Below are 12,776 nucleotides of genomic sequence, written 5' to 3'. Positions count from 1 at the left end.
TTTGAGCCAGATGGCCCGCGCACTTGAGCCAGCTTGTGGTGTCGCGCTACCCCTTTGAGCCAGATGGCCCGCGCACTTGAGCCAGCTTGTGGTGTCGCGCTACCCACTTGAGCCAGATGGCCCGCGCACTTGAGCCAGCTTGTGGTGTCGCGCTACCCACTTGAGCCAGATGGCCCGCGCACTTGAGGCAGAGAGAGAGTTCAGCCATGACCGTGCGCTGCACAGGTGATGGCGGCGCTGCTCGCGGCGGGCGCGGAGCCGTCCCTCATCGACACGGACGGCAACACGCTCGACGCGAACACGGTGGTCGCGACGCACCGCGCGCTGGCGGGCGAGAGCGCCGCCGCCTCCGACGGCGCCAAGGACGAGCTCTGACGGGCGGCCTGCGAAGGGCGGTCTGCGACGGGGGCGGGCTCTGCGAAGGGGAAATATGGCACGGGAAAGAAAGCACGCGCGACCTCTGCGAGGGGTGCGCTGTGGTGGGTGCCGTGTAAGGCGGCCGGACGCTGGCCGGACGCGGGTGCAGACGGCGACGAGGCATGCCACCCGGGCGGGCGCGGGGGGGGGGGGGGGGGGGGGGTTTAACTTTCCCCTTTACTGTCCTACCCTGTGGAATTTCCCCAACCCAAACCCCCCCGGGAGCTTAAAAACGCCTCTTCCCCCCCAAATTTCCCGGAAGGCCCGGGGCGGCCACAGACAGTAGGCAGAGTTTGCACAACTAGTAATGCCGTCGTTGCAGGCGGGGGAATCGTCGCCCGACCCAAGGCCACGCAGGCGCTGGCCCCTGAGGGGTGGCCCGTCTACCGTCTACCGGTAGACGGGGGTAGACGGGGGTAGACGGGGTAGACCATTTGGTAGACGAGTCTACCACGAGTCTACCGCAGTCTACCGGTAGACCGTAATGAACCTACGACACCAGTCTACCGGTAGACTTGGTAGACCGCGGTAGACGCGCTACCCCTTTTTCAGCCGCCGAACGGTAGACCGCCGCCGCCGGACGGTAGACCGCCTCGGCCGTTTGAATATGCAGCCTCCAGCTCTCCACTCTGGCGCCACTTTGGCAGACGAGCGCCGGCAGATGCCCTCGCGGCCTGCCGGCGAACGTCCGTCCGGCGAGAACGCGCGCCATAATGGACGTGTGGCTGTCTGGCGAAAACTCGCTCTCGAGAGCCGCGAGAGGGCGGCGCTCTGCAGTGAGCGGTGCCGCCCGATGAGTGTGTAAAGACGTTCATTTGATCTCATAAAAGACACGGAGCGCGCCTCGCACGGAAATGGCATGATTTGAAGCTCACCGCGCTCAACAGCCTCTCTCACCGGCAGATTTCGCCCGCGCGGCAGACACTTTCATCGCTCGTTCTGCGTACGCTAAGGTGGGTTTCGAACCAGTGACAACGCCCGTCTGGGTTTTTTTTGCGCCGAGTCGAACTGCGGGATACATTCGAATGCAGTTTTGCGACGGTGTATCATTCACTTTATGGCACCGTTGCATATCCGGATATGCAACGGTGGCATTATAAAGTGAACGATACACCGTCGCAAGAGAGGGGAGCTCGCAGGAGAGGTGACGAGTGAACTACAGGTGGTGGGGAAGGCAGCCTCGATTGCCACATCCAGACATGGGTACGAAACAACGACAAGACCAAGGCACGGGCAGAGGAGAGAGAGAAGAATATAGGGTGGATAAAGCGCCTGTTCACGGCATGGAGGGTGAGCCACGCTGAACGTAGAGCCGAACGGGAGGAAGCCGGGGAAGAAGACTCCGAGGAGGACGAAACACCACAGTTGCTTTTAGTTTTACTACCCAGACGTCGAGACATTCTGTGTGAGCGCACCCCGCTTTTTGATACACTCCAAAATCCTCAAGCAAGATCGGCGAACTCGTGTCCTACTATCCCTAGCTCGTGGTCGCTGGTCCGTGTCTTGTTGTCTTCCAGGACGCAGGAGAGGACTTCAGCCTGCTCTCTTCGAGTGCGAGATACGTTACCTTTCCTTCCGCGCGGCTTCCTGTTCCTCCGTCTCTGAGCGAGAGAGAAGAAAAGTGGGGGCCTCAAGCGCTGCATAGAAAAGAATTTACCCACCGCCCGCTTTCTTTTTTGGAGGGAGGGAGGAGATCGTGCACGATGGACCGTTGCGGAGAAACACCTCATGCTTCCACTCCCGTCTGGTATTTCGGCGAGCGCGTTCACATTCGTTGCACCAAGCTGTTCACAACCTCAAACTGCGCAGTCTCTCGCCAATTCTCGCTGCAACCTTCATGCCACCTCGCGGTCGTCCCACTCTCGTCGTTCTCTAACTTGTCGCTTCTTCCTCTGTCGCCCGCGAGACCTCGAGAGAGTAGTGCCGAAGGCGCTCTATTTGATCGAGCCCAAAATCACTGTGAGAGGTTTCGTCGGTGAGAGGCTCCGTCGGTGAGAGGCAATCATCGAACCCCCAGCTCAGGAATGCTTTTGCCTGCGCCTCCCCTCGCCCCGCGCGATGCGGCGCGTCTTGGCCTATGCGCGAGCGTGCCCAGCCGATTCGCCCAATATCCCAAGCGCTGCAGCAAAATCGTGCACGGCTGCCCGCTGTGCTGCGACCGCCGCGCGAGCGTCTCGATCCGAGGCTCGAGGGCCATGAATCTGGCGCAGCCGGATTGCGGGCAGAGCGGCCACCTAGCGCGCAGCCGCGAATCGCCTCCATGCCTACTGCGCTCCCGCGACGCCCGAAGCAAGCGCGCGCCATGCTCATCCCATTTATGCTGCTGACTCTCGCTCGCCGCCTCCTGCGCCCTCGCAGATCCAAAACAACGTGGGCGAGACGGGCGTGCCGCGGTGTCCTTGGTGCCGGGCCTCAAGCTGCGTGCGCTGCGAGTAGGTGCGGCCCTCCTGAGTCCCCCTTCCTCTCGATTCCCCCTCTCAAAGAGGCTCTCAAAGCAGAGAGAAGCAGCACTGGTGGCCCGGAACACGATGTGCAACAATTAGAGCAGGAAATTAGCCGAGATTGGCCGAGATTCAATCAAGATTTCGTCAATTAACAAATCGACGGAACTTTGACGAAATTCGTGAGAATGTGCTGGGGCATCATGCGAGTTGACTAAATTGACGAGATCATCTGCCAGACGTCGACCACCTGGATTTGATGCCCGAACTAGAAACTGACTGTCTGCTGAGCTTGCCAGCTGGGGGGTCTGCCTTATCGGGCTTGCTCTTCCTGGGGGTCTGCTCGGCGGATGGCGACGGCGAACACAACCAAGCAAGGCGCGCAGATGTAACTTGCAGATCGATCCCCCGACCACCCCTGCATGTGCGCGGGCCTCTGGTGCCACGGCATTGGGCCAATCCTTGAGTGTGCGCTGAACGCTAACTGTGCGTGAGGGAGGGGGTGCTATCGTGAGGATGCCTGATTGTGGCAGTCTAGCGTGCGTGCAGCGGTGGCTAGGGGCGTCAGAGCGCCTTGGGCCACGGCCTGTGGCCGGCATGTTTCCGGCACGGGGCCCGCAGCGCTGTCAGCCTACGTCTCTGCCGTCGCCATCGTTTGGTGTGAATTTCTTTACTTGAATCTTGGATTTGTGCTTGACCCGCGCGCGCTCAAGTCCCCCCCCCCCCCCCCCCCCGGCAAGGCGCGCGAGGATACGAAGTTTTTGGTTGTGCCAACGTGAGACACAGCGAGACCGCCGGTCTGACGGGGACAGGAGCTCTCCAAGTCCGAGGGGCCGCTCCACGGGGCGGTCAAGGCCATCCTGCTTGTCTTCACGCGCAGGCGCGCGCCGAGTGTGTCGAGCGCGGCGCGGCCGGCAACGGCGTGACCAAGGTGACCACCTTCCACTCGCGCGGCAAGGTGTACATCACGGTGAGCTGCTCGTTCGCCCCATGCCCCTCTTCCCGAGCGCCTCTCTACCGCGACACGCCTCCCGCCGCCGCTGCCACACGTGGCTGCCGCCGCCCCTCTCACTGCACCCTCCTGCACTGCCCACCTGGATGGGCTAGCCGCAATCTCCCATCCTTCGCTGGTCGTGGCGGCCCGCTGCATGAGGGCCGCCCTTATCACCGGCCCGCCGCACACCAACCTTTTGAGCTTCCGTGGCGCCCCCTTTTCTGCCCGGGCTCGGCGTGACCGCTGCCTCTCTGCTGCCTCTCTGCTGCCTCTCTGCTGCCTCTGACTCTGCTGCCTCTCTGCTGCCTCTCTCGGCTGAACGTCGCGCTGACCCGTGCGCGGCGGGGGCTCGTCGTGATTGGCGACGCAATCTCGGGAACTCTCTCGGGTAATCTCGGGGACAATCTCGGGTGACAGGCGAGGGCTCATCGTGATTGGCGACGCGGCGACGCTGCGGCACGACCCGAGCTGGGCAGCCTTCCTCGAGTACGCGGCCGCGGTTTCTTTTTTTGCGCCACACCTCGGCCAGGCTGCTAGGTGCGAGCGGCGCCTCTTCACGGCCGTAGCTGTGAGCAGGCGCGGTGCATCGGCTCGCTCGACGCGCAGGGGCGGGTGCTCGACGAGGACGGCCAGCTGCACGGGGTGCTCTAACGCTCGAGCTAGGGCGGCTTGGGGCACTCGCGCCGCTGCTGGGCGCCACGCATCCGAGGTGCCACATCGCTCAACGCTTGAGCCTTGAGGATGTGTTATTCAAAATACAAACCCGATTGCGAGCCAACACGCGAGATTTCGAGATTCGAGACGCATCCGAGCCCGCGCCGAGCGCGCGCATGCCATCCTGGTAATGAGCACAGGACCGTGGCGTTCCACGTCATGGATACAGTCAGATTAGCGATTCATTCCCGTTACAGTCTCCGATTGCGGTTGCGCCGTCGACCCTGGCTCGTACTGGATCTCCATACCACTTTGCGACACGGTCCGCCGTAAATGGATCTGTTGAACGACCCCCGAACAGTGTGTATGCTCGATGCATTTGATTCACAGCTCGTCGCGAGATGGCATCTCGACGTACTTGTCGTACACCGCTAGGTAGGAGTAGCACTCCTTCACGCTCGGGGTCTTGCCCGAGAAGCCCTTGCAAGTGTCATAGGGCGCGTCACCCTCCTTGTTGAACTGAAATGCCATGGGGTAGTACTTGTCGTGCAGCCCGTGGCCTGGAGGAATTGGGGTTGGCGCGGACGTGTAGCGGCCGCACGGATCTTCTTCAGTTGCGATGAGGTGACCCGTATTCTTGAGCCACGAGGCCCGGAAGCGCTCGACGTTGTTATGGAGACTGAAAAAGAGGGGGTCTCCTGAGGAGCGATCGGGGTTTGGTTTGAGGGCGCGGTTCGCGGGGCAGTGGGACGGTTGATTGCAGTCTCTGGACTAAACGAGGGCGCGGTGACCTGGGCTGAAAGAAGCGTCGCTAAGCTCACAAGCGAACACAGTAGATCCGCCGCCTGCCCACGCGTGCACTGAGCCGTGAAGAGGTCCCTCTTCCACGCCCATGATCTGCTCGCCGTCCGTCACGTTGACCTTGTTCCCGAGAGATAGTTGGTATAGGACATGTCGGTTCGTTCCTGCTGGCTGAGGTACCAGCTCCCGGAAAACGGATTCGGCCAGGGATGGGCGGTGTTCTCGGCCTCGCACAAGCCCCGGGGGTCGAAGGTATGCGTCACTCCCGGGTAGTAGAAGACGCAGCAAATGAAGTCGTGGTAAGTGCCGCGCTTCTGGCAGTCGCTGTCCATGGCGGCCGTCGAGATGGATGGCGCATGTTCTGCTCCGGGGTTGCGGCACAGAGTGGTGGGTCCGTTAGGGTTGACGTTGGCCTGAGAAGGGGGCCCCGGGAGCAGGCTTTCATCCGTCAGATTGCGCGCGCAGGGGCATGAAGTCCGGAATTGCAGCCTGGTCTCGGGGCCTCCCTTACACGGCGCGTTGCCTTTGAAGAGGTCGAGACTGAAGGGCAGGTTTGCCAGGGTCGGACTGTTCAACATGGGAATGGGCCAGTCTTTGAACGGGCCGTCCACCACGGAGAAGTTGTTTTCGGCTGTGCCGGGTGAGCCGAAGAGCTGTGGCGTGAAGACGCCCATACTGCGCTCACACGAGGTCTTCGGTTAGGTGGATGGGTGGGGGGTGGGGGGGCGGGGGGGGGGGAGGGGGGGGGGGGGGAGCGCACGGGTCGATAGTCCAGTCCCAATACGGGATCCCCTCAAGCTCTGGGTCGATCTGCCGGAGGCACCGCTCCACCTCGGCGAGGTGCATGCCGTGAAAGGAACCAAACTTGGGTCCTTTGTGGGCCTGATCGTAGGTCTCGTTGTCAGCCGACAGCCCGTGGAACGCGACCGCCGCGTCGTACGTGGGCAGGAAGGAGTCAGTGCACAGCCGCGTTCCCTTCTTGTACACCCACAGCGCGTCGGTGTAACGCTTCCACTCAGCGGCCGAGAGCTCGCGCACCTCACGGCGCAACGAGGGCTCCATCGCGTTCGGGTGGCACTTGGAGGGCTTGGCCGCTGGCGCGAATCCGAGGGGAACGAGGCACACCGGCAGGGCAGACGCCGGTAGCGCGGACGCGAGAAGAAGTGAGGCGATCTTCAGCATTGCAGTCCAAGATGTGACCTGCGTGCGCACGACGGCGGCGGAGCGTCAGCACAGCATAAAATGGGACGAGCACGGCGCGGGCTCGCTTCGGGCGTCGCGGGAGCGCAGTAGGCAGGGAGGCGATTCGCGGCTGCGCGCTGGGCCGTCGATCTGTCCGCGATCCGGGTGTGCACCATTCGTGGGTCGCTCGAGCCTCGGAACGAGCTGCGCGCGGGGCGTTTGCAGCACGGCGGGCAAGGCTCGAGCGCGCTGCAGCGCATGGGATGGGGGGCGAAGTGGCCGGGCACGCTCGCGCAAATGGTCAACACGCGCCGCATCGCGCAGGGTGCTGGGAGGGGCGAGGGAACTGCAACCTGAGACCCCGTCGGGGGAACCAGAGAGAGGATGGTACCAGGCCCGCGCACACAATTTCTTTGTGCAAATTGCAAAAAAAATGTGTTGTATCAGGTGTGTATTCTTTTTGCTTGGGGCGGCCAGCATGCTGAAATTCTGGAAAAACCTGACCGGCCCCTGCGGTGCCCCTACCTACCTACCTACCTACCTACCTACCTACCCTACTTATGGGAAACTAAAAAAGAAATCACGGTATGGGTGAAGGTGGGGTACTAGACCAACTAAAGTGATGGCTGGTGGTACTCTCCTGCAATCACAGTCCTTCCTGTGACATGGCAGGCCACTATCAAGCCCTACAAGCACCAGATCACCCACTTGGGGAGGGTTGACGTCGTTCGCTGTCCCATCTCCTCATCTCTTTCCCGCCTGGGCGGGGCAGTGGGCGGGCGCGCGGTGCGGCGTGGCGTGTGCGTGTGTGCGACTGCAACGAAGGACCGCTAGCGAGGGACCATTGGGTTTGTACTATTAACAACGAAGGCGCTCTCAGAAAGAATTCTACGAAACAAGCCCCTCTCAGAAAACACGCCTCCGTGGCTCGGGTTACACCAATCCTCGCTACCCAACGCGGCCAAAGGATATCCACCTCGAGAACCTCGAGAGAACCCCTCTCAGAAAGAAAACACGGATGACATTGAAACCCAGCCTGGCAGAATCGGCGCCTGCTCATCGCTCCGCCGCTCCGATGATGAAGGCCCTCGCCCTTTCGCTCCTCGCATTATTGTCAGCCTCCGCCGACCCGACAGAGTCGGAGGCGTCCCGCGAAGCCACTCCGCCGGCGCCCTGGTTCGACGCGCTGCTCCCGCCGGAGGGCTCGGTGTGGCGCACACGCGCCTCTGCGATCGGCGCCACCTTCCTCATCTCTCTCGCGCCGGCGGCGATCCTGCCCATCATGCCGACGCCGGCGGCGGGCGACGTGCAGCCGGCGCTGCTCTGCTTCGCCTCGGGCTCGATGCTCGGAGACGTCTTTCTGCACATCCTCCCGCACACGCTCGGCGGCGGCCACGGAGGCCACGAGCACGGAGGCCACGCTGCCAGCGGGAAGGACCACGACGACCACGCCGCCCACCATCACCACCACCACGACGACGATGACGACCATGAGGAGGGGCATCACGACCACCACGAGCATGAGCGCCACGGCGACGCGGAGCACGGGCATGAGGGCGAGGGGGGGCACCACCACGGCGACCATGGGCATGAGTGCGTGCAGAACCCGCCACCTGCGGCAGTAGTCGCATCCTGCGCCCCCCCGTTCTGCCCTTGCACCTCTCCTCCCTCCTCGCCCCGACGTGCATCGTTCCACTTTGACTGCCGTCCCCTCCTCCCTCCTCCCTCCTCGCCCCCTCCCCTAGGCACCACCACCGCCACGCTGGGCACCGCCACGGGCGTGCGCACGAAGGCAAGCCGCATGCACACGACGGCCACGACCACTCCGTGGGGACGCGCGCCGGGCTGCTGCTGCTCTCCGGTGCCTTGAGACACCTCCAAGACACCTCCGAGACACTTCCGAGACACCTCCGAGACACTTCCGAGACACGTCCGAGACACGTCCGAGACACGTCCGAGACACCTCGAGACACGCCTCGGACACACACTTTCGAGACACCGCGAGACCAGCCGCCCCCAAACAGCCGCCCCAAACACCTCTTGCAGCCGCCACCCTCGCCGCCGAGACACACCTGGCGTCGATCAAACCACCCCTCTTGTCCGCACGGACGCGGCTTGCTGCGGCCGCGGCCGCGGCGGCAGCGCCAGCACCACCCGCCGTCACCTCGCCGCCGCCCTCACCGTCCAACCGGCGCGCCCCCCGGCCCGCGTTTGCCCCGCCAGGCTTCGGCGCCTTCTTTGTAGTGGAGAAGCTGATTCGCGGCGGCAGCGGCGAGGCGGGCCACGCCAGATGATGCTGAGAGTGCAAATCTCGCCAGATCTCGCCATGTCTCCTCCTCTCTCCCCATATCTCCCCACATCTCCCCATATCTCCCCGTATCTCCTCGTCTCTCCTCACATCTCCCCACACCTCCCCACATCTCCCCACATCTCCCCATATCTCGCCAGATCTCCCCACATCTCCCCACTTCTCCCCACATCTCCCCACATCTCCCCATATCTCGCCATATCTCGCCACATCTCCCCATATCTCGCCAGATCTCGCCACATCTCCCCATATCTCGCCAGATCTCCCCACATCTCCCCACTTCTCCCCACATCTCCCCACATCTCCCCACATCTCCCCACATCTCCCCACTTCTCCCCACATCTCCCCACATCTCCCCACATCTCCCCACATCTCCCCACACCTCCCCACACCTCCCCACATCTCCCCACATCTCACCACATCTCCCCACACCTCCCCACACCTCCCCACATCTCCCCACATCTCCACACATACACATCTCCACACATCTCCACACATCTCCCCAGATCTCCGTGTGGTCACGCCACAACTCTTCCGGTGCGTGGATGGCACAGGCGGGGCACGGACACAGCCACGCCCATCACGGCGACTCCGACGGAGGCGGCGGAGGAGGCGGCGGCGGAGGAGGCGGAGGAGGCGGAGGAGGCGGCGGCGGAGGAGGCGGCGGCGGAGGAGGCGGGGACGGCGGCGGCGGCGACAACTCAGACAGCGCCGGTGTCGCCGCCCGCCGCTCCGGCCTCCGACAGCGGAAGGGCGCGGGCGGCGACGCTGCGTCGGCGTCGGCGGCGGCGGCGGCGGCGGCGTCGTCGTCGGCGGCGGCGGCGGCGGCGTCGGAGGCGGCGGCGGCGGCGGAGAGTGTCGTGCAGAGGCGCGGCTGGCGGTGCCAACCTGTGCCGTGTCGCGGGAAGTTCCGGCCTGGAGAGGCGCTTCTCGGATCGTCCGGGGTAGGCGCGACCATATCTCGCCAGATCTCGCCAGATCTCGCCAGATCTCCTCGCCATATCTCGCCATGTCTCGCCATATCTCGCCATATCTCGCCACATCTCGCCACATCTGGCCACATCTCGCCACATCTCGCCACATCTCGCCACATCTCGCCACATCTCGCCACATCTCGCCAGATCTCCCCACATCTCACCACATCTCACCACCATATCTCCCCATATCTCCCCATATCTCCCCATATCTCGTATAGGCGCGACCAGCGGGTTGCGGGGCTGCTCGCGCTCGCGGCCGACGCGGCGCACAATCTGACAGACGGGTCTGTGGCCCCCTCTAACCCTGACCCTACCCTGACCCTCGCCCCCACCCTCACCCCCGCCCTCACCCTCACCCTCACCCTAACCCTGACCCCAACCCTAACCCTAACCCTAACCCTCAACCCCCACCCTAACCCTCACCCTCACCCTCACCCTCACCCTCACCCTCACCCTCACCCTCACCTAACTCTAACCCTAACCCTGACTCTAACTCTAACCCTAACCCTAACCCTAATCCTAACCCTCACCCTAACCCTCACCCTAACCCTAACCCTCACCCTCACCCTCACTCACCCGAACCCGAACCCCAACCCTAACCCTCACCCTCACCCTCACCCTCACCCTCACCCTGACCCTAACCCTGACCCTAACCCTAACCCTAACCCTAACCCTAACCCTGACCCTAACCCTAACCCCAACCCTAACTCTAACCCAAACCCTGACCCTGACCCTGACCCCAACCCTAACCCTAACCCTAACCCTGACCCTAACCCTGACCCTAACCCTAACCCTAACCCTAACCCCAACCCCAACCCTAACCCTAACCCTAACCCTAACCCTAACCCTAACCCTAACCCTGACCCTAACCCTCACCCTAGGCTCATGCTCGGCGCCGCGTTCCTGACGTCGTGGGAGGTCGGCGTCTCCGCCACGCTCGCTTGCTTGGCGCACGAGGCGAGGCCGTCCGAGATTGCGCGAGATGGCGCGAGATTGCGCGCGATGGCGCGAGATTGCGCGAGATTGCGCGAGATTGCGCTGCACCATGCCCCCTCCCCCGCCGGGAGGCTGCGCTCGATGCCCCAGAGTCCGAGATTCTCCGAGATTCTCCGAGATCGCCCGAGATGTTCCGAGAGTGGCCGAGAGTCCGAGAGTGGCCGAGAGTGGCCGAGAGAGTGCCCGAGATTTCGAGAGATTGTCCGAGATCGCCCGAGATTGTCCGAGAGTGCCCGGGATTGCCCGAGAGTGTCTCCGAGATTGTCCGAGATGGGTTCCGCACGACATCGGGGACGTGGCCGTGCTGTGAACAGCGTCTCTTCACACTTGCAGCTGTGAATAGGTTCCGCACGAGATCGGGGACGTGGCCGTGCTGTGAACAGCGTCTCTTCACACTTGCAGCTGTGAATAGGTTCCGCACGAGATCGGGGACGTGGCCGTGCTAATGGCCGCCGGCTTCAGCAAGTGGCGCGCCGTCCCCCCTCCTCCCGCCTGTTTGCCCCTGCCTGCCTGCCTCCCCCTCCTCCCTGCCTGCGTCCCCCTCCTCCTTCCTGCCTGCCCCTCCTCCCTGCCACGGTGGACAGCCACACTCCACACCAGCGGCGGCGAACAGGCGCGCCATCAAGGCGCAGCTCTCCCCATATCTCCCCATATCTCCCCATATCTCCCCACGGCGAACAGGCGCGCCATCAAGGCGCATCTCTCGACTAATTAAGAATTAGTTAATTAATTAATCAACTATTAATCAGGCGCGCCATCAAGGCACAGCTCTCGACGGCGCTCGCCGCCCTGGCCGGCACGCTGATCGCCCTGGCGACGGGCGAGTCCGAGGCGAGACGTGGGGAGAGATGGGGAGAGATGGGGAGATGTGGGGAGATGTGGGGAGGTGTGGGGAGATGTGGGGAGATGTGGGGAGGTGTGGGGAGACATGGCGAGTCCGAGCCGAGACTAGAGCCGAAACCAGCCTGAGACCAGCCTGACCAGCCTGAGAGGAGCCGAGAGGAGCCGAGGGGAGCCGAGATCAGCCGAGATCAGCCGAGATCAGCCGAGATCAGCTGAGATCAGCTGAGATCAGCCGAGATCAGCCGTGGGCCCGACCCGCGACCCTCTCGACGACGGGTGCGCCTCCGACTTGCGGGCAGGCGGAGGCGCTGCTCCTCTTCACGGCGGGAGGCTTCATCTACGTCGCCGCCGTCGACATCCTCCCGGCGGTGCTCGCCGCGAAATCGACGCCCGCAGAGACGCTGCTGCAGGCGGGCGCGCTCGCCGCCGGCATCTGGATGATGGTCCTGGTGGCGGCGCTCGAGTAGACGGTTGTGTCTAGCGGTATGGCGGCGAGCCGGCGCCCGCCGGACCGCCGTTGCCTCCTCTCGGGGGACGGACGGAGTGCATGAGTGCGGAGATAGAGTCGGCGCGGTGTTGCCCCGCGAGGCCCTCGCTGCCCCGTGCCCGGCGCCGCCGGAGGGAGAGAAGAGAGGTGGAATATTCTTTTGGCCGAGGCGCGATATATGGTCACGGCACGCCGCCAGCCCGCGCCACACACAACAAAGTGCGACTTTGCGACCGGCCACGGAGGTCGGTCGTCGGAGCGCCTCTGCTGCTCCGGGGGGGGCCGGAACTTCAGAGTTATCAAATATCCGGATGAGATGGGCGGATGTCGTCGTATTGCAAGAGTAAAAGCACGCATTTTGATCGTCAATTATCTTAATATGCGTATATGCCCATTCTTTGAGCCTTGGTTTGATCAGGGCTACTCTCGTTGTGGCGTAGAATTCCGTCGCACCGCTATCGGGGATCCAGCATTGGGAAGAGTTGGTACCGGCAACCGGGCACGGTGGAGAGAGTCTCCTCGGAAGTTGGAGCGAGGACCCTCGGAAGTGAGCACTTATAGGAAAAACTCAGGAAGCCTCGGAGCGGTGGCTGGTATCACAAAGGTGGGTGGCATCGCGAACACGCAAAGGCTGCATCGTTGGTGCCGGTGCCGATGTCGCCGGTGTCGGTGCCTG

At 63.3% G+C, this 12,776-nt stretch overlaps 2 protein-coding genes across 2 annotated transcripts; one reads left to right on the top strand and one right to left on the bottom strand.

The window, feature by feature from the left end:
* Nucleotides 1–4,890: 4,890 nt before the first annotated feature.
* EMIHUDRAFT_112708 (hypothetical protein) lies at nt 4,891–6,489 on the bottom strand (the record flags this gene model as incomplete). The annotated part of the gene is made up of 3 exons (XM_005784024.1): nt 4,891–5,066; nt 5,819–5,982; nt 6,068–6,489. 3 exons carry the CDS (start codon nt 6,487–6,489, stop codon nt 4,891–4,893), a joined length of 762 nt encoding a protein of 253 aa, XP_005784081.1.
* Nucleotides 6,490–7,532: 1,043 nt separating this feature from the next.
* On the top strand, nt 7,533–12,284 carry EMIHUDRAFT_468148 (hypothetical protein). The gene is made up of 7 exons (XM_005784023.1): nt 7,533–8,082; nt 9,352–9,511; nt 9,544–9,677; nt 10,656–10,731; nt 11,183–11,238; nt 11,520–11,601; nt 11,913–12,284. The coding sequence occupies exons 1-7, from the start codon at nt 7,565–7,567 to the stop codon at nt 12,078–12,080; spliced, it is 1,194 nt and encodes a 397-aa protein (XP_005784080.1). The 5' UTR covers nt 7,533–7,564; the 3' UTR covers nt 12,081–12,284.
* The last annotated feature ends 492 nt before the right edge of the window (nt 12,285–12,776 follow it).

Source organism: Emiliania huxleyi (genome assembly GCF_000372725.1).
Source record: "Emiliania huxleyi CCMP1516 chromosome Unknown EMIHUscaffold_174, whole genome shotgun sequence".
NCBI classification, from domain to species: domain Eukaryota; phylum Haptophyta; order Isochrysidales; family Noelaerhabdaceae; genus Emiliania; species Emiliania huxleyi.
The sequence above is the reverse complement of the archived record's forward strand: the minus strand, read 5'-3'. Positions and strand labels throughout refer to the sequence as shown.

Coding starts and splice junctions, on each gene's coding strand:
- EMIHUDRAFT_468148 (XM_005784023.1), top strand. CDS start 7,565: ATGATGAAGGCCCTCGCCCTTTCGCTCCTCGCATTATTGTCAGCCTCC. Junction 10,732..11,182: donor TCGCTTGCTTGGCGCACGAG/GCGAGGCCGTCC, acceptor AGCTGTGAATAG/GTTCCGCACGAGATCGGGGA. Junction 11,602..11,912: donor TGGCGACGGGCGAGTCCGAG/GCGAGACGTGGG, acceptor ACTTGCGGGCAG/GCGGAGGCGCTGCTCCTCTT.